This window comes from Dermacentor albipictus, chromosome 3 (genome assembly GCF_038994185.2).
Source record: "Dermacentor albipictus isolate Rhodes 1998 colony chromosome 3, USDA_Dalb.pri_finalv2, whole genome shotgun sequence".
Taxonomy (NCBI): domain Eukaryota; kingdom Metazoa; phylum Arthropoda; class Arachnida; order Ixodida; family Ixodidae; genus Dermacentor; species Dermacentor albipictus.
In genome coordinates, this window is record NC_091823.1 from 152,889,968 (window position 1) to 152,915,954 (window position 25,987).

The window sequence follows — 25,987 nt, forward strand, 5'->3', positions numbered from 1 at the left end:
TGCATGACGCACATCTGAAGCCTGATTCCTCTGTTTGTGCAGCTGTCCTTGTCGGCCACTTTTTCTTCGGTGAACATCTTCGTGGTGCCATCCCGCCGCGTTGCTTCCCTGGATGGCGCTGAATACTCCACACTGTGTGAATCTGCGACTGCGTAGCCTCATCATGGTCTGCTGCTGGCATCGACAAAATCACCGCTGGAGATCGCTGCTATCGCTGCGCGCCCTATAAACAAGCCTACAACAACGCCTGCTCTTCACTGGCAGCAGCGGCACTGCATGACCCACATCTGAAGCCTGATTTCTCTGTTTGCGCAGCTGTCCTTGTCGGCCGCTGTTTCTTCGGTGAACATCTTCGTGGTGCTATCCCGCCGCCTTGGTTCCCTGGACGGCGCTGAATCATCCACACTGTGTCAATCTGCGACTGACTAGCCACTTCGTGGTCTGCTGCTGGCATCGGCAAAATCACCGCTGGAGATCGCTGCGCGCCCTATAAACAGGCCGACATCGAGGCCTGCTCTTCACTGGCAGCAGCGGCACTGCATGAGCCACATCTGAAGCCTGATGCCTCTGTTTGCGCAGCTGTCCTTGTCGGCCGCTGTTTCTTAGGTGAACATCTTCGTGGTTCCGTCCCGCTGCCTTGCTTCTCTGGACGGCGCTGAATCATCCACACTGGGTGAATCTGCGACTGCGTAGACACATCGTGGTCTGCTGCTGGCATCGGCAAAATCACCGCTGGAGATTGCTGCTATCGCTGCGCGTCCTATAAACAAGCCGACATCAACGCCTGCTCTTCACTGGCAGCAGCGGGACTGCATGACCCACATCTGAAGCCTGATGCCTCCGTTTGCGCAGCCGTCCTTGTCGGCTGCTGTTTCTTCACTGAAAATCTTCGTGGTGCCATCCCGCCGCCTTGCTTCCCTGGACGGCGCTCAATCATCCACACTGTGTGAATCTGCGACTGCGTAGCCACTTCCTGGTCTGCTGCTGGCATCGGCAAAATCACCGCTGGGGATCGCTGCTATCGCTGCGCGCCCTATAAGCAAGCCGACATCGACGCCTGCCCTTCACTGGCAGCAGCGGCATAGCATGACTCACATCTGAAGCCTGATTCATCTGTTTGCGGAGCTGTCCTTGTCGGCCGCTGTTTCTTCGGTGAACATCTTCGTAGTGCAATCCCACCGCCTTGCTTCCCTGGACGGCGCTGAATCATCCACACTTTGTGAATCTGCGACTGCGTAGCCACTTCGTGGTCTGCTGCTGGCATCAGCAAAATCACCGCTGGAGATCGCTGCTATCGCTGCGCGCCCTATAAACAAGCCGACATCGACGCCTGCTCTTCACTGGCAGCAGCGGCACTGCATGACCCACATCTGAAGCCTGATGCCTCTGTTTGCGCAGCTGTCCTTGTCGGCCACTGTTTCTTCGGTGAACATCTTCGTGGTGCCATCCCGCCGCCTTGCTTCCCTGAACGGCGCTGAATCATCCTCATTCTGTGAATCTGCGACTGCGTAGCCACTTCGTGGTCTGGTGCTGGCATCGGCAAAATCACCGCTGGAGATCGCTGCTATCGCTGCGCTCCCTATAAACAAGCCGACATCGACGCCTGCTCTTCACTGGCAGCAGCGGCACTGCATGACCCACATCTGAAGCCTGATTCCTCCGTTTGCGCAGCTGTCTTTTCGGCCGCTGTTTCTTCGGTGAACATCTTCGTGGTGCCATCCCGCCGTCTTGCTTCCCTTGACGGCGCTCAATCATACACACTGTGTGAATCTGCGACTGCGTAGCCACTTCGGCCGCTGTTTCTTCGGCGAACATCTTCGTGGTGCCATCACGCCGCCTTGCTTCCCTGGACGGCACTGAATCATCCACACTGGGTGAATCTGCGACTGCGTAGCCACTTCGTCGTCTGCTGCTGGCATTCCTCTGTTTGCGCAGGTATTCCCGAGTTTTTTTGTATTCCATTTTTCTGCCACTGCTGCTGCTGCTGCCATCAACTGTTTTTTTGTTTTTTTTCCGTATCCGAGTCTTTGTTTAATACTCATAACATGCCAAAGAATGCAGAACTATCAAAGAAAATTGAGGAGCTGGAACTTAAGATTATCAACATGGCTAAAAGCACGCACGAACTAGTCTTTGGTAAGATCCTCCTAAGAATGAAGGAGTCTGGAATTGACGTTGTCGAGCTAAAAAAAGAAGTTGATTCCTTAAATACAAGTGCCAAGCACTTCAACGCTCTTGTAGAAGAACTGCGTAGCCTAAATACAACCCTAATTGCCGAGAACAAACAATTAAAATCTCAAACCAGTCATTGACTCGCAGGATGGAGGAGATTGAGCAGTACTCTCGGCTTGGCAATGTTGAGGTCAAGGGCATTCCCTGCTCCCAAAGAGAGGACTATATCGCAATAATGACAACAGTAGGAGACAAAGTTTGCTGTCCCGTATCGCCTAGCGATCTGGACATTGTTCATCGCGTACCCACCAGATCTAACGACAGAAAAATTATCATTGCTCGCTTCTGCTCCAGAGCTAAGAAAGCTGATTTTGTGAGCGAAGCGCGTAAAACCAAACTCTGTCTTATTGACATTAGATTTTCTGGCTCATTTAATGCTCCCGTCTTTTTAAATGAGCATCTAACCCCATCCAAGAAGGCTCTCTTTTCGAATGCCCTAACTTTGAAGAAAGAAATGAACTGAATGTTCCTTTGGACGGACAACTGCCAAATCAAGGCTAGGAAAACCACTAACAGCAACGTTCTCCGCATTCGAGACGAATCTGACCTAACAAAAATACACTGGAGCTCATTGCTTAAGCAATTGACATAACAATTATGGCTTCCCTACTGAAACCTCATCAAGTGAATTCCTTTTTGAGGGGATTTCATTCCATCATTCATTTTAACGCGAGAAGACTTCGTAAGCACTTTGACTCAATCGATAATTTCCTCGCATCGCTAACTAGGTCGTTTTCGCTGATTGCCATTACTGAAACTTGGTTATCTGACGACGACAAAAATTTATATTGCTTCCCTAAGTATAAATCGGAATACTGCAATAGATTAACGAGCTGTCACGGTGGTGCGGCCATATTTGTTTCTCCCAATATTGCTTATCGAAAAAGACATGACCTATCTTTAACCATTAATAATTGCGAATCTGTTTGTATTGAATTGAGTAACTGCTTCCTTGCTCAGGACAAAAAGGATTTCATATTTGGCTGCATTTACCGTTCTCCTTCATCATCAGGTAATGATTTCTGTACTAATCTTGATCACATCTTACACACTATATCACTAGAAAATAAGAATGTTGTTACAATGGGTGATATAAATATTAATTTAGTACATGAAACATCAGCCATATGTATTCACTATACTTGTTTGTTCCATAGCTACGGGTATGATTGTTTAATTGACGTCCCAACACGTGAAGTTTCTAACGGCACAGGCACACTTATTGATCATGCTCTTTCTAACCTCCTTAAAGAAGGGAATTGCGCTAAACAAAGTCCATGTCCTTACTCGCCCGTGTCTTTCTTTAGCCCAATTCCCTTCTTTAAGTATGTACGACCGACTCGCCCAACAACGTGCTCTTCTTTCTAACCGCCTTCATTCCCCAGAGGTAAAAGTTTTGCACATCGACATTACTGCTCATGATCCCCTGCTCTTACGCTTCAACTCCAACCTACGACCTTGCCCACTTTCACATACTAAAGCCGTTCTGGACAAAGTCGGCTTCATAAGTGCTGTTTCTAATACAAATTGGTTTGAAATTAAATCACTAAACGACACACAGAAAGCATTTTCTACATTTTTTTCACGTATTATATCATACCTACGACAGTTCACCTGCACAAAGTAATGCAAAAAAACTGTACCATTTTCTCACAATCCATGGATCCCGCAGCAGTTATTAACAGCTTTGTGTAAACGGGATAACTAATACAGGAAAACCAAAAGGCAACCGTTTAACATGAACTTACGTGCCCCATATAAAAACTTCTGTAACACTCTTACCTGCAAACGAAAATCAGCTAAGCGATTGTATTTCGAGCAAAAAAGTTTACAGGTGGCTAATAACAGTAAAAAAGGGGGAGATTGTCAACTGTTTCTTAAACAGCAACACACGACTGAACCATGCATCCAGAATTTTAAATGATGGAGCCGAGCTAAGTTCCCCTGCAGATATGGCTGAGGCTTCTAGTAGCTTTTTCTTTCCTAACAATTTACCTTCCCCTACACAGACCATCAGCATGAACCGTCTACCTCATTCATTCTTTTTATTTCCTACAACGCCGGAAGAAATAACTGCAGTTATAAATAATCTAAAAGTGACACGCGCTGAAATTGATGAGGTCCTGCTAACATTAAATTAATTGTGCACTTAATTTCAAATATACTTTCATTTATTGTTAATTTATTTTTCAAGACTGGTTTATTTCCTTCTGAACTTAGCGTGGCAAGATTATCCCAGTTTTTGAGAAAGGTGATAGCTCAATATTAAATAATTACAGACCTATTTGCATTCTAGCATTCTTTGGAAAAATTATTGAGAAACTAATTGAAATACGGCCAACGATATACCCTTATAAATTTAATATTCTCTCTTCATGCCAGTTTGGTTTTCGCCACGGATATCCCGCAGACATGGCACTTATTCGTCTTACTGATAAACTAAAAAAATTAGTCGACGAAAAATTTCTTGCCGCCTCAGTTTTTATCGATCTAACGCAAGCATTTGATAGCATAAATCATAATATGCTTTTTGCGAAGCTCGAAGCTAATGGCATTTTTAGGCCTGCCCTCTCACTACTAAAAAGCTACTGATATAACAGAGTTCAAGTTCTTTCCATTTCCAACGCTTATTCTAGACAGCAAATTACTAACGTTGGTGTGCCCCAGGGATCGATTCTGGGGCCACTTCTGTTCTTGGTTTATATTAATGATTTACCTAACTGTCTTTCTTCCACAAAATGCATTCTGTGTGCAGATGACACCACTATATTCACATTTCATAAAGATATCTCATCTCTCGTTAATAAGTGAAATGCTGACTTAGAAAATAACCTGAGGTGGTGTAATGTTAACGTACTATCTATTAATGCAACTAAGACTAAATTTGTTGTATTCTCTTCTCATCAGCGAAACATGCCATCCATTCCACCTATCACTTCCGGTTCTGACCGCCTTCCTCCAAGTTCATGTTCATCTTTTCTTGGTATTCTACTTGATTGTAGTTTGAAATATCACAATCATATTGCTCACATAAAAAAGAAAATAGCTTATGGTATACGCGTCTTAATTAAAACACGCGCTTACTTCTCACGTGCCACACTACTCTCACTTACCACTCTTTTGTCCACTCTCACATTACTTATGGCATAATGTGTTGGGGAAACAGCTCTAATACTCATACTGCATCTCTCCAGACAGTTCAGAACCGAGCCATAAGAATAATTACTTAGAGCCCACGCTTTTCTAATGCCACTTCCCTACTACATAAGAATAACATACTTACCATATCTGGACTCACTAAATACAACCTAGGTATCTTTTTCTACAGTTTTGTGAATAATGAGCTACCAACGATCTCATTTTCGCTTTCTAACCTGATGATTCATCGTACCACCAGATTTGCGTTGAAGAACAATTTTCTTTTACCAAGAATCCGCACCAGCTATTGTAAAGAGACTGTAGAATTCTCTTCCATATCAATATGTAACACGCTTCCTTTCACAAAAAAAACACAAGATCTTTATCACATTTTAAAAGAGAACTAGAAATGCATTTTTTATTGGCAGAATAACGACAAGGATTACAGTAGTCGGTCATTGTTCGCTTTTTTCTTCTCTTTTTCTTTTTCCTCTTTTTTTTCTTTTGTTGTTGTAAATACACTGCTGGTATTTTGCTCGCGCAAAATTTTGCTGCTACCATGAAATATGCTAAACCTTGTTATTTTTTGTAATCAATCATGTATTTTGTTCTGTAACAGTTCTTTTCTTGTTGCTTGTATACTTCCTTATTATACGCTGTTGTTGCTTTTATATGTTGACTACAATAACGGTTCTTGTACAGGAGGTTACGATACAGTCATTGACTATGGGACCTCCTTCTGCATACTAAGTACTTGTAACTGTGACCCAACTTCTAATAATAAATTTTTGATTCTGATTCTGATTCTGAACCAGTTGAAAACCACAATTGCGACTGCTGATGGTTGTGCGATGGTTTATAGCTTTAGAGTAATAGCAGTAATGCTACCTTAGAGTAATGCTAGTAATAGGAATAATGGTGATTCTGACAGCACGCTGCCAACCATAGCAGTGCTGGAACAGCATTGCAATGAGCTCATAGGTTCGTTATATTTTGTAAGAAAGCCTAGGGTCGTCACTCCCGACGTTACAAGCTGCCGTCACCACGGCAGCTAGTCTAACACAAATATTTACGGGGAAACGGATGTGGGGTTGGCTGCATGCTGCGCATTGCACGCAGGTGCAGGAGCGCCTTATCATCAATTATCTGGTTTGGATGCTTGTATTGAGCTGGTTCTTTCTTGAAATGTGTGTTGGCCGGTTTGTTGTATGCGTAAGTGCAAGGAATGTAGTCACTGTTCGGTTCAGTTTGGTGAGTGCTTGTGGCCTCGGCGTTAAGCAGGTATGAGCCATTGCATTGCGCGTATGAGCCATTGATGATAGTTTACGGACGATATTACGCCGCGAAGAAATCCCTGGATAACAGCCCTAGAGTGCTTCGCTATAAAAATGGCCGTTTTCAAATGAAAGGCCACAGCCTTCAAGGACATGTCGTCAGTTGTGGCGACCACAATGTGAAGGTGATATGCAGCAAGTATGCACTAATTAAAAACAATATATGCATTAACCTTTCAACTTTTGTTTTAGCAGCCTTATCGCAATTGACAAATTGAAGCAAACTCTCCGCACAAGCCATATCAACTTTTGATGTGAGCAAATATTATTACCTGCGGAGAGAGAGAGAGAGAAAACAAGGGTAAGAAAGGCAGGGAGGTCAACCAGAACAGCATCCGGTTTGCTACCCTACACTTGGGGTGGGGGAAAGGGGAATAGAAAGCGGAAGAAAGGGAGAGAGTAAACACTGAGTACGTGTGGGAAGGACACCAAACACAAGGACACTATAAACGGTCTGTTAAGCCCGTGCACTTCAAGTACTGCACTAGTGCACGAATCGCTTTTCGAGCCAGTGACGGGTGTGGCCACGGTCCGAGTATCTTTGACTCGGTGAAAGGTCTCGAGTCCAGTCTGCGTAAAGTTGCCCGCAGAGAGAGGCGTTGGACATCGTAGCGAGGGCAGGTACACAATAGGTGCTCGATGGTCTCCTCACACCCACAGGAGTCGCACATCGGGCTCTCGGCCATTCCCATACGGTAGGAATATGCGTTCGTAAACGCCACTCCCAGCCACAAGCGACACAAGGTTGCTTCGCCGCGGGAAAGGCTAGATGGTAGTTGTAGCCGTAGCGTGGGGTCCAGTTGACGTAATCTGCAATTGAAGCCACTTGAAATCCAGAGATCTTGGGACTTCTTGCGCGCAAGTTGGCGAAGTTCTCTGGCAGCGTCCGAATACCTGCGGAACTGTTGCATGAGGAACTTGGGCTGTCAGAGCACACGAAACAGAAAATGGGAAGCTTCAATGAGCACTAGGCCGCGCCCTTTGAAGCGGCGTTGGACCTACGTCAACAAGCAAGGCCAGCGCGCTGTTGGTCCGTGCTCGTCGCTGTTCACTGGTAGTACGTCATACTACGTCACATGTACTGGCCATTAGGCCGGGCATATGTTTGGCTAGGATGTACCCATTACTTGTAGTTGTCAAAATACTTGCTCCTCAGTCAAGCTCCTCGCAAATGCTACGCGTTTGCGAGGAGCTTGACCAGTATACATGCAGGATTTGTCAGTTCTCCTAATCGTCTTTCGTGCTGTACCTTGTCATGCTATACCTATATCATTTATACTATATCCGCACTCTTCAATAGCAGATATGACAGCCAAAAAGGCTATCCACATACGGAAAGACATCGTGAATAACTCCTAACACTTATTTGTGTTCAATAGTTGTGCGACCTTCAAGGGCATCAGTAAGGAATGTTGGCCACTTGAAGAATGTGATAGGGGACACACAATACAAATTGTTCGCACAGTGAATGCGCGAACATTGTTCTCCGTGCAGTCATCGAAGAATGGCACCATGGAATTATGTTATGTCATTTGCCAGAGTTAGGGTGTGACATTTTAGCCCCGACTCACCCTGCTATGACTGGCAGCCACGTATCTCGCCTATATAGGCAATCGCGCGACAGTTGCCGAACCCTGGCGTCGGCCACAGGGCTGTCTGCGTCTCTGTTCACTTTCTATCGGCATTCGCACCTTATTTCGCAACTCTGAGTTTTAGCCAAACTCCTTCTACTGTCAATTAACTCGTCCCGAAAGTTGGCCGCCCTGTCAACAATATAGTTCTTTGTCACTAAGTTGACAAGTTTAGCACTGTGCTAAGATTTCAAGCGATTTCACCTTTCTCAAAATGCCAGCTTTTTTACTGGCCTGTGTTCATATTTTGAAAAATTTTTATCGACTTTGAAATTAAAACACACCTCTTGATGATACTAGACAAAAAGTATTTTTATATTCCTGAGGCCTGCTGCAAGTTTCACCTTTTTTTTCCCGCTCACCAGCCTCGTAGAATCACTGCCGATTCTAGCCTATTACGATGACTACGAGCTCACGGAAGTTGGTAATGATGCAACCGCCATGGGGTTGAAGCCGCTTAATGTCAACTTTACCATAGACATGACTACGCAGTTTTTTTTTCCCTGAGAATGAAAGTAGTTAAATAATTAGCACAAATTTTATGTCGATAACGAAAAGTAAAAAATGTTATTTTTCGTATTTGTTGGCGAACAGACACATTTCGCCATGCATCATCAAGTCATTCGCGGGATTTTGTCACTGCGAAGCTCAGCTGGCCGACTGGGCCACATGGTTTTGTGCTTCCAGGAGTACCCTTGCCAGGCTTTGGAGGCATACCGTAGAATCTTTCAGCAAACAATCTTCAGACGTTTTCATTCCAAGCATAATGTTGGCCTAAGGAATCAACGGTTCGTATCCGGAACGTATGGTTTTCTTGGAAACCATTGAATTCGAGAGCTGTTGTCTCAGCAGAAGTTGTATTAGAACACCAATGTCTTAAATAAACAGTTGGCCATAGCTTTCAGCTGTTGTGACAGCTCAGTGATATCATGGGTGACGTCAACAGCGTTGCTCATTCCGTGAGTCTCCGTGGCGGCCTGTCGCATATACGTGGCCACTGTGGCAGGTCGCTTCGGTGGTGGGTGCAGGTAGTGATACATTCTTCCACTTCTGAATACGGCAGAGAAGTGGGATGTCTGAGCCGGGTATTAGCGTCAGCCTTAGAATATGCGGTCACAACACAGTGCACTTCTTGAATACGTGAGATTGCGCTTCCACACTGAAGTCCTGTCGACGGAATAGAAAGATTTTTTTCTGCAGTCCTCTGCTTAAGTCTGATTTGTCTAAAACCTGGCTGTTCGCCGACTGCACTATTCAAGTCCAGAAAAGACACGCAGCGCCGTCCCCATTTATATCTGTGTTTTATTCTCCTTCCTGAGGTAAGACATAACAAGCCTCAGTTTGAAGTAAATGTTCAGAAAGCCGTCGTCTGCGAGTTTTGTCCTCCACTCAACGTTGCCGTTTTGCATCGTGGCCTTGCTGCCTTCGCAATTCAGGTACTTCGGCTTTATTTCGACCCTTGGTTGGCCCTTGCACATTCGTATAGTGGAGTCGGACACGCGCCAACGTCGTTTCCCTTCTGTGTTTAGAATAAGTTTGTTTCGACAAGAGACGATATGAACACTGAGTTACAATCCCGGCACAATTCCGCCAGGACGATAACATATAAAACACGAAACACGGTACGTTTTCAAAGTAATGTCCAAGTCCTCACTCACCAAACTATAACACATATACCCACGGAAAAGCACAGTTGCACATAAACTAAATGTCACATGTACAAAAGATGTTGCATATGTACAGTGTGCACAATGGTTACGTACAATCATGATGTGACAGAACACTTTAAACAATTTTGCACGAGATGTGTGTATACAAAAATGGTCATGTATACGAGAGCACAAACACACAGAAATCACAGGCACCTACATTCTATGTGCATTAAATCAATACATCTGATGGCCTGGCTAAAAGAACCAGGTTGGTCGAAAATTAAGCCATTCGCGTCCATGAGCCACGGACAGGAAACAGCATGACCACTGTCGAAGCAACTCTTCTTCTCCAAGGAAGAACAACTCCTCTGGCAGAAACGACAGTTGCTCAGAGTAAAGCCTCGCCATAAGTGGAAACAAAGCGCGGCAACGATGTCCCACGGCAACTGCCTCGCACCGGTTACGCCATAGACAAAATGCCCCCGCAGCAATTAATGTCGCCCGAAGCCGCCACGTTAGCAGCGACCAGGTGTAATAAAGTGGTTAACTTCAAGGCCACGGAAACCAGTATAGACGGCCTTCCCGAATATCCCTGCAATGACGCAGTGCAGTAGCGCATGTGAAGATGGGACAAAGCCCCTCCACTCTAGCCTGTCACAAGTTGGAATCTCTCGCCACCCTAGACGCCACATGAAGTCGCTTGGGTGGCCAGGCAGAAATGACGGCGTTATCGCATCGCATGACACATTATTGGAATATGCGAGGCACGTTCGGCGAACTAGACGAAGCAGTAAGGCTGCCATAGCGTCTACTACACGGGTTTCGAGAACTTCTACATTAGGACATACCTGTTGTATGTGGCGATAAAATGCCACGGCCGTACATTAAAGTGTAGGTACCTTTGAAACTTTCGGTCCGCGATTTAAGTGCACCCCGGTAACCTGCAATGAATTTTTGCGCCAAGACAATAGCAATCGAGTTCACGCGTAGGACACTGATCACGCTGTAACAGGAGGAGCAGAAATCGCAGAGAAAGCAGCCGGAAGAGGACAGACACTGATGGGAACGCGAACCCACTGCGAGAGTGTGGCAGCCCAGGCGCCACGCGACAGACAAGTGCTGTACGGCTCGACCAGAAGAAGGAACCGAGAAAGGACTGCAAGGACCTAGTAGCCCGTAATGGTGGCTGTTGTTACGACTTTGCACCGCTGCCACCACTATTACGACTTTGAGGTGGTCCCGTAGCGCTCGTCACCCGTTTCGTGACAGAGCGTTGGTAGCGAAGACTCCGAGTCAGGCGTCGGTGAGAATAACGAAAGGGACTTTGTACATTATATACAGGCTATTAAACAGGACAAGGTCGGATCGCCACTGGGGCCGAGAGCTCAGAGCAAACGCGACTGTTCCCGCACGGCGACGTCCGGCGAAAACGCGTGACACATCTCACTCCACTCGAGAGCGGCACTGCTCCCGTTGGGTCGCCGGATCCGGTTTTTCAGACGGCCGCGTCAAGCCTTATAATGCCCCGAGAAACCATTGTCACTCAAACGGCCCAATACAAAGCCAGCACTCGACTGTCGTCCGAGAGGTCCAACCAGCGACCGCACTGGCCACCCGGTTCAAAGCTGGCGCGCGCGGTGACCTTCAGGCAAAAGGAGGTATGGCTCCGGGCTGTCTGGCACTTGGCTGCACGTTTGGGCATGCCGCTCGCCGATGCTTCTCCGCAGGACACCACTGCCTGACAGCTCAGCATCTTGACTTGTCCAGGGAGAATTAGGGCGCTGTGCCTTTCGGCGCAGCCCCGGGTTTGTCAAAAGGCCGTTCGCAGGATAAATTCTGCATCTTGTAGATTCGGAATCCAGGCTTGTGGAAATATCTCAACAGCATACCTTCCATCAGATAAGGCGCCGGGAAGACGAGCTGCCTCCACGTGCCTCGGATGCCAGGCGCGCACGTTCGGCAGGCTCGTCCAAGTTCATGTCCAGTGTCTGGATGCCAAGTAACTTCTGTGCCCAGGTCCCACTCGCCAGGACAGGAGCTCTGCTCACCGCGTTGTCGCCACGGCACATCGACTAGCTCCGCTCGGGTCGTTCCTAAGCCCTTGCTTCTCGCCACTGGTCCCTGTTGGTCGTTCTGCAGCTTGCAAAACCGACCGGCAAAAGGGAACACCCAACACGAACAAGTTCCCTCTGTTTGCCGTCAAACACCAGACAAGCCCATAATCCAAATCAACCTAACTAAATTGCTATCCCTCTTTTTGCTTCCGCTGCAACAAGAGGCAGGTGTACGATCTGGTACACAAGGCTCAAACAACCCGTTTTCAAATTAACAACACACCAAAATATCAGGAGCAATTTATAATCAGCCATAATAATGACAAATAGAATGGTCCCCCTGAAATCACTTGGACCGAAAACATACTACTGAGGAAGCAAATGAGGTCATTCATTTTTTTCCGATGATATTTTCGAGGAATCAGAAGCTGCTTATATTTGCGACCCTGCTTATCCGTGTAGCGGCGGTACAATGAGCCAGATTCCTCGTAAAATTAAACCGTCTTTTTTTTCACTCCCCGTTTGACGCTCTTCTTCAGATCGGCTAGTGAAGAGTCTTCCTGCTGCTCGCGAATCCGAGTTTCTCTTTCAACTGCAGCCAGCTCCTGCCGGCTGGTGGAAACCGGAGCGAGTGTGGAGCCCGCGTCGCCTAACTGGGGCGTGGCGTCCATATCGCGGCTAGCACTGCCCGTGTCACTCCCACTCATTTCCAGGACCCGTTCGCCCAGGCCAGCCTAGGAACTCTGCCTCTCCCGTGGCCGCTCGCCACTCAAGTGACCTTGATCGGTCCGTGTGCGGCGCCGCTGTTCGCTCACTGACGCAAAGTCAAGTTCCCTCGACAGCGGGCGCGATTTGGATAGAGTGAGTGCCATGTACGCCACGTAGGCAAAGAATAATTTGTCCTGATCCTTCAGCAGCTGCTCGAGCTATTTGAGAAGAGGTAGGGAAAGTGCTCCGGGAGGGCAGCAGACACAGCGGCTTCTGTGTTAAGTTTCCCAAACTCTCCTTCAATGATAACCATTGCGATCGGTAAACAGACACTCTCCTCCTCGCCACTTGCCGTATCCTAGCGCACTCTCCCGTAAAATCACTCGAGGAGACGAAAGACGGGTGGACAACGTCCATAGTTGCTGCAGAGTCCCAAAGTGCTCGGCACTTCTTACCGTTTACCTTAGGTTCCTGCACATAGGGCTGCAATAGTCGTATGTTCTTGTGCGTTTACTGTATTGTTGCAAAAGCAATTTTCTCTTGGCAGTTCGCAGCGATGTGCCCTTGCTTTTTGCAATTGTAGCAGGTTAATGGTTTCCGTTTTTCAAAAGAATGCGTTTTATCGTTTCGCGGTTTTGGACCATCGCTATCATTCTGAAATGCATTTTGTCCTTCCCTTACAGTTTCTTTGGTAAGGGACTCGCCTTTCCGAAACTCGCGACGCTTGATTTCCTTCCGTTTGTCGGGCTCCCCGGAAAACCCATCTCTCCTATCTGCTCTTTCTACGCGCACTGCCTTGCTGTGCAAGCTGCGGCGGGTGTAATACTCTTCCGCTAACTCTGCTGCCTTGTTTAGCTTAAACTCCTTTAGCCTATCTTGCAGCCAGAGCCTGACCTCCTCATCAATGCAACGGTAGAACTGCTCCAACGCGATGCATTCAACAATTTCGTCGCGGTCGTCGTAAACCTCTTCGCCCTTCAGCCATTCCACCAGGTCGGCTTTTCGACGAAACGCGAAGTCAACATTCGACTCCCTGCCCTCTTTTGCATACGGGAACCTCTGCCGGAAAGCTTCAGGCAACAATTTGTACTTCCACAGTAGCGCTTCCTTCACATAACTGTAGCTCTCAAACGCCTCTTTAGATAAGCAAGTTATTACGTCTGATGCCTCCCCAGGAAGCAAGGCTAACAGATTCTGTGCCCAGAGAGAGCGCTCAATGCTATTCCGTTCGCACACGTGCTCAAACTTCAAGAGGTATTTGGCCATATCCTCTCCGACGACAAAGGGGGGAGGTTGATCGCGAATTCTGGGTACGTTAGAAGTGAGACTAGGCACCGGCGAGCTATTTCGGGTCTCCAACTCTTTCATTTTAAGCTCGTGCTCGCGACGTTCCCTCTCTGCCTGCCACTCCCGAAGTTCCTTTTCTTTCCTTTCCTCCTCATAACGTTCCTTCTCCCTCATTTCTCCTCGCGACGTTCCTTTTCTGCCCGCCACTCCCGACGTTCCTTTTCTTTCCTTTCCACCTCACAGCGTTCCTTCTCTCTCTTTTCCTCCTCGCCTCTTCCCAGGCCTCTTCGGCTTCCTCAGCCATTACGTCCCCAGTCCTCATGACCTCAAGCATCGCATTCTTTCTTTTGGTAGAGCCCAACTCAATGCCCAACTCCTCACAAATTTGGAGAAGTTCCTTGACCTTGTACTTCTGTATCCTTCACACTGTCCTCCTGCTGTTTACCCTTTCTGAATATACGTGCCGTACGCTACTATAACGCTACTAGTAAGACATCCGCAAGTATTTCACACACTGCCCTGTTTACCCCCACAGCATCCCCTCGTTTTCAGAACACTCTCACTAGGCTTGAATTACACAAGGTTAACCCAATGCAACACCAAATCCTTCCCTAAGCTACTATAACCTGTGTCAGAGAAAGTCTGGTGTTTGAGGTAAACTTCAGGCACTCACCGCGCCGAGGTAGCCGATGCCGGTCAATCCCACCGCTGCCACCACTGTTACGACTTTGCACCACCACCACGACTTTGAGGTGGCTCCGTAGCGCTCGTCACCCGTTTCGTGACAGCGCGTTCATAGCGAAGACTCCGAGTAGCGCGTCGGTGACAATAACGAAAGGGACTTTATACATTATATACAGGTCATACAGGACAAGATGGGATCGGCACTGTGGCCGAGAGCTCACAACAAACGCGACTGTTCCGGCGCGGCGACGTCCGGCGAAAACGCGTGACACATCTCACTCCACTCGAGTGCGGCACTCTGCTCCCGGTGGGTCGGCGCATCCGGTATTCCAGGCGGCCGCGTCAGGCCTTATAATGCCCGAGAAAACATTGTCACTCAAACGGCCCAATACAAAGCCAGCACTCCACGGTCGTCCGAGAGGTCCAACCAGCGACCGCACTGGCCACCCAGTTCAAAGCTGCCGCGCGCGGTGACCTCCAGGCAAAAGGAGGTACGGCGTCGGGCTGTCTGGCACTTGGTTGCATGTTTGGACATGTCGCTCGCCGATGCTTCTCCGCAGGACAACGCTGCCAGACGGCTCAGCATCTTGACTTGTCCAGGGAGAATTAGGGCGCTGTGCCTTTCGGCGCATCCCCGGGTTCGTCCAAAGGGCGTTCGCAGGATCATTTCTGCATCTTGTAGATTCGGAATCCGGGCTTGTGGTAATGGCACAACACTGTACATGATGAGAAACCTGCAACGCGCGGCCGCAAAATGCAGACTGTGCTATGTACCTTCTTTCCAATAGAGTAAATCATACCCTTGAAATTCTTGGATATTTCGCGTTAGAACGGCAAGAATTGAGAGCCGCACAGAGTCTGATATGCCATCACAGGTATAATCAAGGCCTAAAATACCAAGAGAACGGCTCTTTTCAAAACCGAAAAAGGACTTAGGTGTGTCTGCGGTGAACCAATGAACAATTAACTACATTTTGAAAAATGTAGTGCCGCACCTGAAATACCTCCGTAATCAATGAAAATTGGAAAGCTACGGGTTAAGCTACCTTCATTCCTGAGATATCATGTGATGTCACCAGCGAAGGCTGTCACCTTCACAACACCGCTGCAAGGCAGTGGGTGACCGCATACGTAAGGGTCTCTCACTACTGAGCGCAGAAATGGCTCAAGGCTGAGCAGAAATAGTACTGGGGATAGAGCGAACCCTGCACGAACACCACAATTAACGGCAACTGGTGCACTTTCACGACCATCAAGGAACAATGTACTCCGGATATTTCAATAGGCATTCCCATGGCGCTATAACGTAAAACTATTCCAAACTTTTCTATTCCAATTCTGCAATCAGCCTTCCACGATTGGTCAAAAACTTTTTTCGACCTCGCCCACTTCACCTATCTGTCACGCGGCGTCACGAAAACCGCGATATCTCCCCAACTCATATGATGTGTACACACTGATTATGCATGATTTGACAAAAAAAACAGTTCTTTCTGATTCAACCCTTTTTCGCCATTAGCCCACGGCTATTGGTAAAAAGTTTTCGGGCTGCACCCACTTCAGCTGCCTGTCACGCGACGTCACAAAACCGCACAAACTCACCGCGTCTAAGTGACGTGCACGCGATAAAGATGCATTAATATGCCGAAGAAAACTTTTCTCCGGAATACCCGCAGGCTGCCCCGTTCCGAAAGGAATAAAAGATGGCTGCCGCCGATCGCTGAGACGCTGGCCACTCGCACCTGCCGGAGAGCATGGGTGCATTTGCGTATAATAAAGCTTCTTGCGTGGCCGTGTAACGTTTTCGAGCCTTTTCGGCACGTTTACCACTTCGTTCTGCCAACTCTTCTTTGCTGAGGGTCAGTTTTAGCGTCATTCTTAAGCTTGCATTGCATGCCGCCGTGATGTTCCACTAGCCACCACAAGCTAAGTAAGGGAAAGCCGACCAATCGCAGACGCCGGCACCATCCCTCTTCATCCGGTTATCAATTTCAGAGCACGGGCTCTGCCCCAGTGAATCCCTCTCCACTTGAGCGTTCTCCTCGCCTCTTGTCAGCCAATTACATACGACAAGCCACTCAGTGTAGGCAATGTTATTCGGTTTTCAAGCAAACAAAAGTGACCTCCTATGAACGAGGAGAGCGCTTGATTGGTCTGTTCACACAACCCTGCGGGTGACCGCCAGTGCTTTCGTTGGTGGTTGGAATAGAAACATATTGGAATAGTTTTACGTTTTAGGGCCCCTAATATGTTCAACAAAATTTGACGAAAAGCCAAACGAGGTCAGTACAATTAATGTGTAGCTATGTTCAACGCGATCGAATGCTTTTCTTGATCTAGTGAAACTAAGAGAAAATGTGCTGACCTGGTCAGCGTGTATGTCATTACGTCATGCGTAACGAACGAAAGACTGTGTATTTCTCTGCCAGAGACTTAGCATGCGTAATGGTGTCCTAATAAAGAAGGCATCGGGCTTCCCAAACGCAGGGTGACAATAGCTGTGAAGGTTTTGTAGTCAGCGTTGAGAGAAGCGTGATTGACCTCCAATCCTCTTGACGAACTGCTGATGGATCGTGCTTAGCTATTAGCACAATACGACCGTCGCGAAAACTAGACGAAAATTAAAGGTTCTGAAAGGAGCGGCTGATAGCAGATACGAAAGCAGCACCAATATCTTCCCTGAACATTAGATAAAACTCAAAGGGTAACCCGTCTGGCCCTGAGGCCAAGCCACGCTTCATGGAAAATAATGCTGCCTTGACTTCATCAGCTGATGGTCGTGCACAAAGACAGTCAGCTGGCTCAGGTGGAACCTGAGGCAGCCCACTAGGCATTGCACGAAATCCTGGAGAGCCAGGATCTATTTGCATAGTCGTACGTACCATGTTTTCAAAATGCGTTAGAAAGAGCGAACAATCACGCGTGGGAGGCGACGTAACAGAACGTGCTCTTGGGGCCGCAGACCCGAATGCATTCGCCTGTCTAAAAAGCGAGTCTCTTCCGATACGCAGAACTTCAGGGTGTGCAAACGGATTACGTCTGCATCACCAAGCAGCACCTGACAAAGACGACGCTTCGGTGAGGCGTTGGAAACGCTTCCGTAGCACACGCTGCCATGACCGCATCAACGGTGTCAGTAGACTGACCGGAAATGCAATACAGAACTTCGTGGCAGTATCCGCAAGATCTTCCGGCATACGTTGTCTGAGTGCACGTCCTTCAACTGAACAATGCAGACGCCGCGGCACCTTGAACGCGTCACATGACACTGGCTCAGATATAGAAACAGAGGCGTGCAAGACTCTTCACAAACAAGAGCCTTAGCACGCGTCATGTAGAACGCGAATGTCTAGGCGCTAATGTTTTACTGATGAGGAAGTAGGGAAGCGAATTTAGAGTTTAACTGGTCTGTGATCGGAAATATAAACGGGAGATATAGGTAATATTATCACATCAGATCGGGTCACATACCGAGCTAAATAGCTTGGCAGATAGGTACGCTCTAACCTGCTTGATGACACGCCGCATTGCCACGTCCAGGACACTAAAGAACCATGAAAAGATCGATCTGTATCCAACAACGAAAAGTGCTGGACGAGGTGACACAACTCCCCTGCCTTCCACTCAGGGCGACCCTAGCCCGGGCCTTGCACATCTGCTCGCGTGTCTGAGACGCAGTAAAAATCCTCAACAGGCACTACGTGACGAACGTCCAGGAAATACACGTCCAGGACACGAAAAAAATTGTTGGACTTAATGGCCTGTGAGGGCCCATATATCCACAAAATTCGTAACCTAAATGAATATAGTACTCAATCAAATGCCAATATCCGTGCTCGAGAGAGTTCTGTTGAAATAGTAGTACCAACTCCACTAGAGCTTGATGTTGCGAATGATAAAAAACAGTCTAGGTTAAAAGTGCCTTTGAAAGTAAGAACATGTCCAATCGTGAAAAAATTTGTTTCTTGCAAACAAGGTGTATCACAATTTTCTTGCGCGGGCCACGCTGATAATTTAGGCTTGTTTTGCAGGACTTCGGAACCCTTGTGCGTTTAAAAAATGGCGCCCCGGCAATAAGTCCGGGGGTTATGCAGTGCACACGTCACTTCGACACTCTCAAAAAAGGTCGAGGTTTTTTGGGCAGCTGCAACACGGCACGGCGATCCGGGCCGCCGTCCGAGCCAGAAGCTGACGCATGGGCACGCTTCACGTCTCGTGCGGCCGCCATTTCCTTGTCGAGTTCATCCAGGCTTGCAACAGTTCAACGCTGATATCAATTCCGAGGCTGAAGCTGTTCTCTAATAAGGAAGATGTCGGTAGCGGTAGGGCGGCGGGATTGATTTCATCGCCGCCGAAAATTTCGGCAGCCGGGGGCTCATTAAGATGTAACGGATGCGGCGTTATAGGCGATGTAACTGAGGCGGATGAAGCCACATCAGATTTTGTGGTTGTATCGACCATAGTAATCGCAAGATCAGGTGTTTTGTCTGTGTTTAAAACCTCGCTGTGATCAGGAGGACTAACGGTAGCAGCCGAAGTGGAGGCGCTGTGGGCCACAGCATGCGTGTCCTACGCTGCTTAGAAGGCCGGCGAACATGGCGTGTTGCGATTCGCCACGTCACGGTTTTCTTTTTCAGTAGAGGAGGCCGGCGAACGTGGCACGTTATGACTTCCCGAGCTGCATGCCTCTTATTTTTCATTTGTCGATGCTGGTTGATGTGGTGTCAGGGCAGTTTCTTTGCACAATGCGTCACGCGCAGTCGCAACCACAGCTGACGCCGGCGCTAAGGGTGGAAAGACTCCAGCAGCAGTATGGAAAGACTCCAGAGTATAAACGCCGCTCAGGGCACGCAACCGTAGGGTGACCATCCCCGACAAGGATGGTCAGATCCGTCGCTTTCCTGGCCATGGACACCATAACAGCCACATAACGCTCCGGTGCGCTGTGCGCGGTAGTGGTCGCTGGAACCACACCGACGACACACGCGTTGCACGCCGTAGTGGTCAAACGTCACACGATGACCAGAGACTCGCCGATAATTGGGGACTGCGGTTGTAGTACTCACTTCCTTACGAACGAAGCGTGTGCCCGTGAGCTCGCCACGTCGTCTCCTCATAAGACCAGCATTGACAGATAGAACCTTGCCGTATGCTGATAGTGCTTGCAGGAGGACTTCGTTCGGAACGAAGGACGGCAAAACGAGGCTGGTTACGTTGGTGACCTGCAGGCTGACGGGAACGACAGGACAGCACTTACCACCGATGACAAGGCAGCCAGCATCGACGATTAGAGTCATGCAAGCCATGCTCTTGACGGTGACTTGAAAATTGAGGCCTCCCATGTGCTGAACGCAGTAGACCTCACAGAGGACAACCATTGAGGCCGTCACGTCGACGACGGTCTCGGGAATATTCTCCGTAGGGACCACAACATCGAATACGTGGGCCTTTGGGGGAGTCCTCGATGCTCTAGGTGCCATGGCATGAGAGGTGCATGTCCCCGACGTGGAACACAGGGACGTTAGCAGAAACTCTTAACTGTTGTTCCGTTCTTCTTCTTCTTTCCTCGGCAAAAGATGATCCTTTCAGGAGGGGAAAGCTGCGATGACGGTCAATCGCCTTGCTTCTGCCGCTTCGCACGTAGTATCTTGTGTCTCGCTTGGCAAGCAAACTTGTCCTTAAGCGTTCTTCAATGTGAGTATGCAATGCTGTTTTGGTTCGTTTTGGATGGTTTTGATGCTACGTTTGAGCTTTTATTTTAGTGAAACGTATTCCGTCCGTTGAGCTGCATGGGTGATTTCAGTAGATGCATGCACTATTCGCTTCACTTTGCTGGGTGTTGGTAGCCTCTGCCTTAAGAGGGTATGAGCCATTGAATGTTTGCTTGCGTATGGGGGTATGAGCCTCTTCTAACGGGGTGTATGAGCCGTTGGAACTTTGCTTGCTTACGGGTATAGGAGCCCTTGCTGACGATGATATTTTTGCACCACTTCACTAGACGCAGCGTATTTGAGGTATTAGCCGCTGCAATGAACCACTTAAGGCATCCGTCCTAATAAATTACCCTGTGCGCTTCTACATCTAAAGCTACCGTCTGAGGATGAGGCACGTCAACTGGGGGAGTCAAAATTTGTTTTAGCCACCTGGTGACCTTTTTCTGCGCGTAAAGCATGCAAAAAAAAGGAAGGCGCGCAAGCGTTTCTGCCTCACTCACATTTTCTAGTGCTCACACTAGAATTCACTCACATTTCACTCACATTTCACACCAGAATTCACTCACATTTTCAGTTTCTGGGTTCATTTCCCCGCCGTGGTACTCCACGGCGGGGAAATTAACCCGTCACCTAGTGCCGCACAGAGCCCAGCATGAGGTCAACAATTCAATCCTGGCCCCTTCGTAATCGGCGCCCGTGACGGAAATGCAGCTGCTGCGGCGTTCTGCTGTTAACGAGTATGATCGAGACAGGTGCATTTCATTGAAGTCGTATAGTGAAAGCGCCGTCGTTTGGTGCGTGACTATAGCCTATGAGCTGGCTTTTCTTTTTAGGCCTCATTACCTCTATTGTTGCGCTCGAACGTGGCTGTTCATCCGCTGAGTAGCTCTGCGCTAAAACTCCAGCATAGCATTGAAAAATCAACATTTAAAATGTGGTGCATAGCTCAAGCTCTTGGATCAGTTGGTGCATGATGAACTTCAAAGAGGGGGTACCAGCGAAACACAAAGGACGCGCACACAAGGAAACAGCGTTAGACTCGGACGGACGCAGCAGTCCGTGTCTAGCGCATTTTCCTTGTGCGCGCGTCCTTTGTGTTTCGCCGGTACCCTCTTTTTCAAGTTCTTTCATATTTGTCTCAGCGCCGGCAGGTTCTTCCACTGAGACACAAAGACGACCAAGAAATATCGTGCGGGCTTACTTGTACCTTTGAGCATTTACAGGTTTGTTGCATTAAATTGAGCTCTAGTTTTACGTGCCCAAATGCCAAAGGAATGTGCCGCCATCACCAAGAGGCTTTTGAAAGGTTTAAGTACTCAGCACAGGCTCAATCTGCCGTATCCGTTCTGCTGGACACAGCTCGACCACACACGGTTAGGGACAAAGGATACAAACCCCAGCTGCTAGGGTCCATGGTGTCGTAAACCAAGAAGCACCTGCTAACGCAGAGGCCCTAGCGGGGCGCCGTCTATTGTAGGCTTGTGTAATAATTCGACTTTAGTTATCCGTTTTCCTGGAAAAGCCTTAAAATCGCATTGAATACAAAAAATTCGGGCAGGTTACAAATAGTTCGTTCGTGTCGCATGCATGTCAGCTGTCATGGTTTCCACTGGGTCTGATATGATGACGTCATAGTTGACAGCAAGACATTGCAGTAGGTCACATGGGAAATTAAACTTTTTTGGTTGTAATGAGAGGCGCCGGCACGGCAAAGGGCGTAGGAGCAGTAGCTGTTTGTTTTATTTGCACATAACACGATGTAAATACTGGAGACATGATTTCACACTACTTCACAACTTAAATAAACAATTTCTCTCATCACGCAGCAACCGGCCATAAGTGGCCAGATCTCGGTGTTGGCTTCCGCAGATTGAGAACAGCGTGATACTCGTAATAGTTGCAGCCTAACGCAGTGACGACGTGTTTGATGGTTCAGACAATAAGCGGACTTTGTTTGTTCAATTTACTTAAGTGCCACTTCTGTCGCAGCACGTAGGCGCAGAATCACGTTGCACTGTTTGCATTTGGTAATCTATGAGAGCGGATAAACTATTTATGCAGAACATAACACAATGTAGACGACTAAATAAGTTGTTTTAAGAGGTAATAACAATTATGCCGTCGGAAGATGTGCCCATAATTTAGAGATCACAAACAAGGTAAATAAGTACTTTCTGTATCACCACATAAATAGTAAACAAAACTTGTCTTCGTGGCGAGAGACTAAAAACGACCGAACACCATGAGGCTCATGTTCGTTTATTTCGCCACATTTTTTTCCCTCATTAGTAGCGTGGATAATATCAGCTAGGACTCACTGTATCTACCTCGATTTACACCTGTCCATTCTCAATTTAAAAATTCTTTTGCGCAGGTGTTTTCCACTTCGAGACCATGCACAAGGGCAGCATCGTGCACTTGTCGAAACACGTTGCAGTTGAGGGTGGCACAGAAAGATTTCCGAGAAGCAGCGGACTCGTGAGTCATAACGCATAAGCTAGAATCTCTTTGTCGATATTGGTAGTGAAGGTGATGCTTCCACCGTTTATAGTAATTAGTCATGCAGGTCACTGACCTGAATGCCAGGGCCAACGGAAAATATCCGGCGACACATAGCTTGCACTGAGGCGCAGTCTCTGGTCAAGCTGTGATTGAAGCCACAAAAAGAGACTATTTGGAATTTAGACATTTTGTCTCAATTTAAATGTACAGTTTTAAGGAACAGGGAAATGCTAGAGCACAAAACGCTACTTCCCGCACGTTAGGGCGAAACTCGCACCTTCGCCCTTGCCTGCGCGATACTCTACCAATTAGGCTATGGCGGCCGTAGCTCAATGGCGACTCCATTCACGTTCTTGTTTATCTATGTATACACAGCATAGATCTGGCCCGGGCTGTGTTAACCAACGCCATTCGTGATTGTGGTCGATCATGCGGCAGATTATTTTAAACAATAGGCGTGCCGTGGTGCAAGAGCTGTAGGAGTAGCCAACTGGCCAGTTAACCCTCTCGTGCTGCCTGAAGCCATTGATGCTGCCAGAGTCAAGGTATTTGTTACAAATGAACGGGAAGACAAATAAATCTCAGTCTGCTTACTTTGACTGAAGGATGGCCGCAACCTTAGTTAAACTGGTAATGCCCAAACAATGTGGGAGGTGTGGCTTGAGCTGTCACTGGCAACAGGACATCTTTTCGCCCACTCATATTGCGGTGATCATACTATTTATTGTGTTTTATTAAAATCCCGCAAATTTCCCCTGTGTTTTCCTTGTTTTAGTTTTCTTGTGGTTCCATATTTCTTGTAGCGAATGATGAAGCCCCTCAGTTTAAATTTTTCTTGCAGCAATTATTTATACCTTGTATGTTGAATAGGGTGTAGCCATTTAAACGTTCTTCTTTGCTGGTGCGCGTAAACAGTGCTGGGCAGTCATCTCTATTGCTGGTTTAAATCTTGTAAAATTTCAACATTTGACACACAATGAACCTCAGAAGACAAGGCTTTGATAGAACGGCAATACGAGCACCGCCGTTTCTACAGAATGGCGTCAGACGCCTATCGCAATTGTGTTCCGTGCACTGAGTGGTAAGAAAATTGATTTAGGAAAATGTACGCTCCACATCTGGCTTGCAGAGCTCCAAGTCAATGGCTATGCTAGGTCGTATCAATTGAAGGCATAGCTCTGGAGTGGTACGGACAAGAAAGACGACAGGACGTTCGCCTAAACCTAAACTTTAGCGCATGTCCTATCGTCTTTCTTGAGCGTTCCATCCAGCGATATGATTTCAATTGATGCAACTAACCAAGTAGCCTGAAAATCCACATTCCTTGTTTTTATGCTAAGTTTCTCCAATGTCTAACATACTTACGCGTAGGATACCTACCCAACTCATACGATCGAACGAATGCTTTCTGAAGTAATGCTCGAAATTAATTAATTCATGAACAGAAAAAAAAAGATATATCTGTTCTCTCACAATGGCCTTGGAATGGCGCGTGTTTTATTTTTAAATTATGGGATTTCGCATGCCAAAACCACGCTCTGATTGTGAGGCACGCTGTAGTGGGAGATTGCGAAGAAACTTGGACCACCCGGCGTTCTTTAACACGCACCTAAATCTAAGCAGACGTTTGTTCTCGCGTTTTGCCCCCAAAGAAATGCGACCGTCGCGGCCGGGATTCGATCCTGCCATCTGTAGTTCTTAGCAGCCCGACACCACGGTCATTAAGCAACTGCTGCGAGTAGTGTTGGTGAGTGTGTGCGTGTGTACCCGACGGGATGAATTAGGCGTTGCGCTTCTAAGGTCAAGGGAATGGGATCGAATCCAGGTCACGGCGGCCGCGTTTCGATAGCTAGGAAATTCAGTAACGCCCCGTGTCGTTTATTGGGTGCACGTTAACGAAACTGGGGTGGTCTCAATTATTCCATTCCCACAGTGGTTGCGCAGTGGCTATGGTGTTGCGCTGCTGAGCACGAGTCGCGCGATCGAATCCCGGCTACGGCTGCCGCATTTCGTTTGGGGCGAAAAGACACTTGTACTTAGATTTAGGTGCGCGTTCAAAAGCCTCAGGTGGTCCAAATTTCAGGAGTCCGCAACTGCGGCGTGCCTCATGATCAGAAAGTGGTTTTGGCGTGTAAAACCCAACATTTAAACATATTATTCCGCAGTACCACCCCCCCCCTGCTTTTTCGGCGTCATATTATTTAAGCTGTTTGCTAAGTACGTGTTTGTACCAACAAGCCTGGCTAGTCACTTTTCTGAAGCTCATAATCACATCACTATTATGGCACGCCAAATCTGTGCATTTGTTTAATTTTTGTGTGTGTCCCTATGTCTGTGTGTGTGCGTGCGTGTTTGTGTGTGTGTTTGTGTGTTACACTTGCCGTTTACTCCTGCCATCGTATTTTTTCTTGACGTTCGCGTATTTATTGGAGCAAGGAACCAACAATGAACCAACAGTGGCGCTGTAGTGGCGGTACGTACGCGCGTCCCATCACATGTGGTCAAGTGTCCTGCGACTTTACCCAAGGAGGTATGCTGCTCCTCAACGAAACGTTCACCGGGCTGCCGCTCCCTGTGCCACCCCGCATCTCTGCCGCTGCTTCACTGCTTGTTGGTCACAGTGTTTGCAAGCTCCTCCGTCAAGCATCACAGTTCTTCCACTACCGCTTAGCCTGCGGCCTTCTCTCGTGCCTCTTGAAGCTTCGCACATAATCCCTTGCTGTTTGCCGTGAAGTAATCTTATTGAAATGGCGTCCAACGTTGAATGTTGCTTATTCGAGCACGGTATTTCAATCGGTGCCCTTTATTGAGCAAACTGAGTTAGACAATGAATCAAGAATATAATCTCCTAACACCGCTTTAATTATCCGAGAATCGCCAAGTGAACAACTTGCATGTTTAGGCCTCCCTGATTCACGCAAACTAATCTACTCGCCAGGGGCCAACTGAGAATGTAACTTTATAGCAGCATGCGGTACTGATCTGTATTGTTAATCTTCATGTACTCAGAAAATTTTAAAGCTTCTTGGTGGGCGGTTTGGTGCATGGCTA

At 47.7% G+C, this 25,987-nt stretch overlaps 1 protein-coding gene across 12 annotated transcripts in view; it reads left to right on the top strand.

The window, feature by feature from the left end:
* Positions 1–25,987, top strand: part of LOC139056990 (uncharacterized) — a 220,371-nt gene that overhangs the window by 131,165 nt on the left and 63,219 nt on the right. For 9 of the 12 annotated variants that reach the window (XM_070534784.1, XM_070534785.1, XM_070534782.1 and 6 more), the window contains one exon: positions 22,809–22,912. The exons of the other annotated variants lie outside the window; for them this stretch is intronic. In XM_070534784.1, coding sequence (XP_070390885.1) covers positions 22,829–22,912 — 84 coding nt within the window. In that variant the 5' untranslated portion in view covers positions 22,809–22,828. The remainder of the gene's footprint in view (positions 1–22,808; positions 22,913–25,987) is intronic. 12 annotated transcript variants of the gene reach the window in all.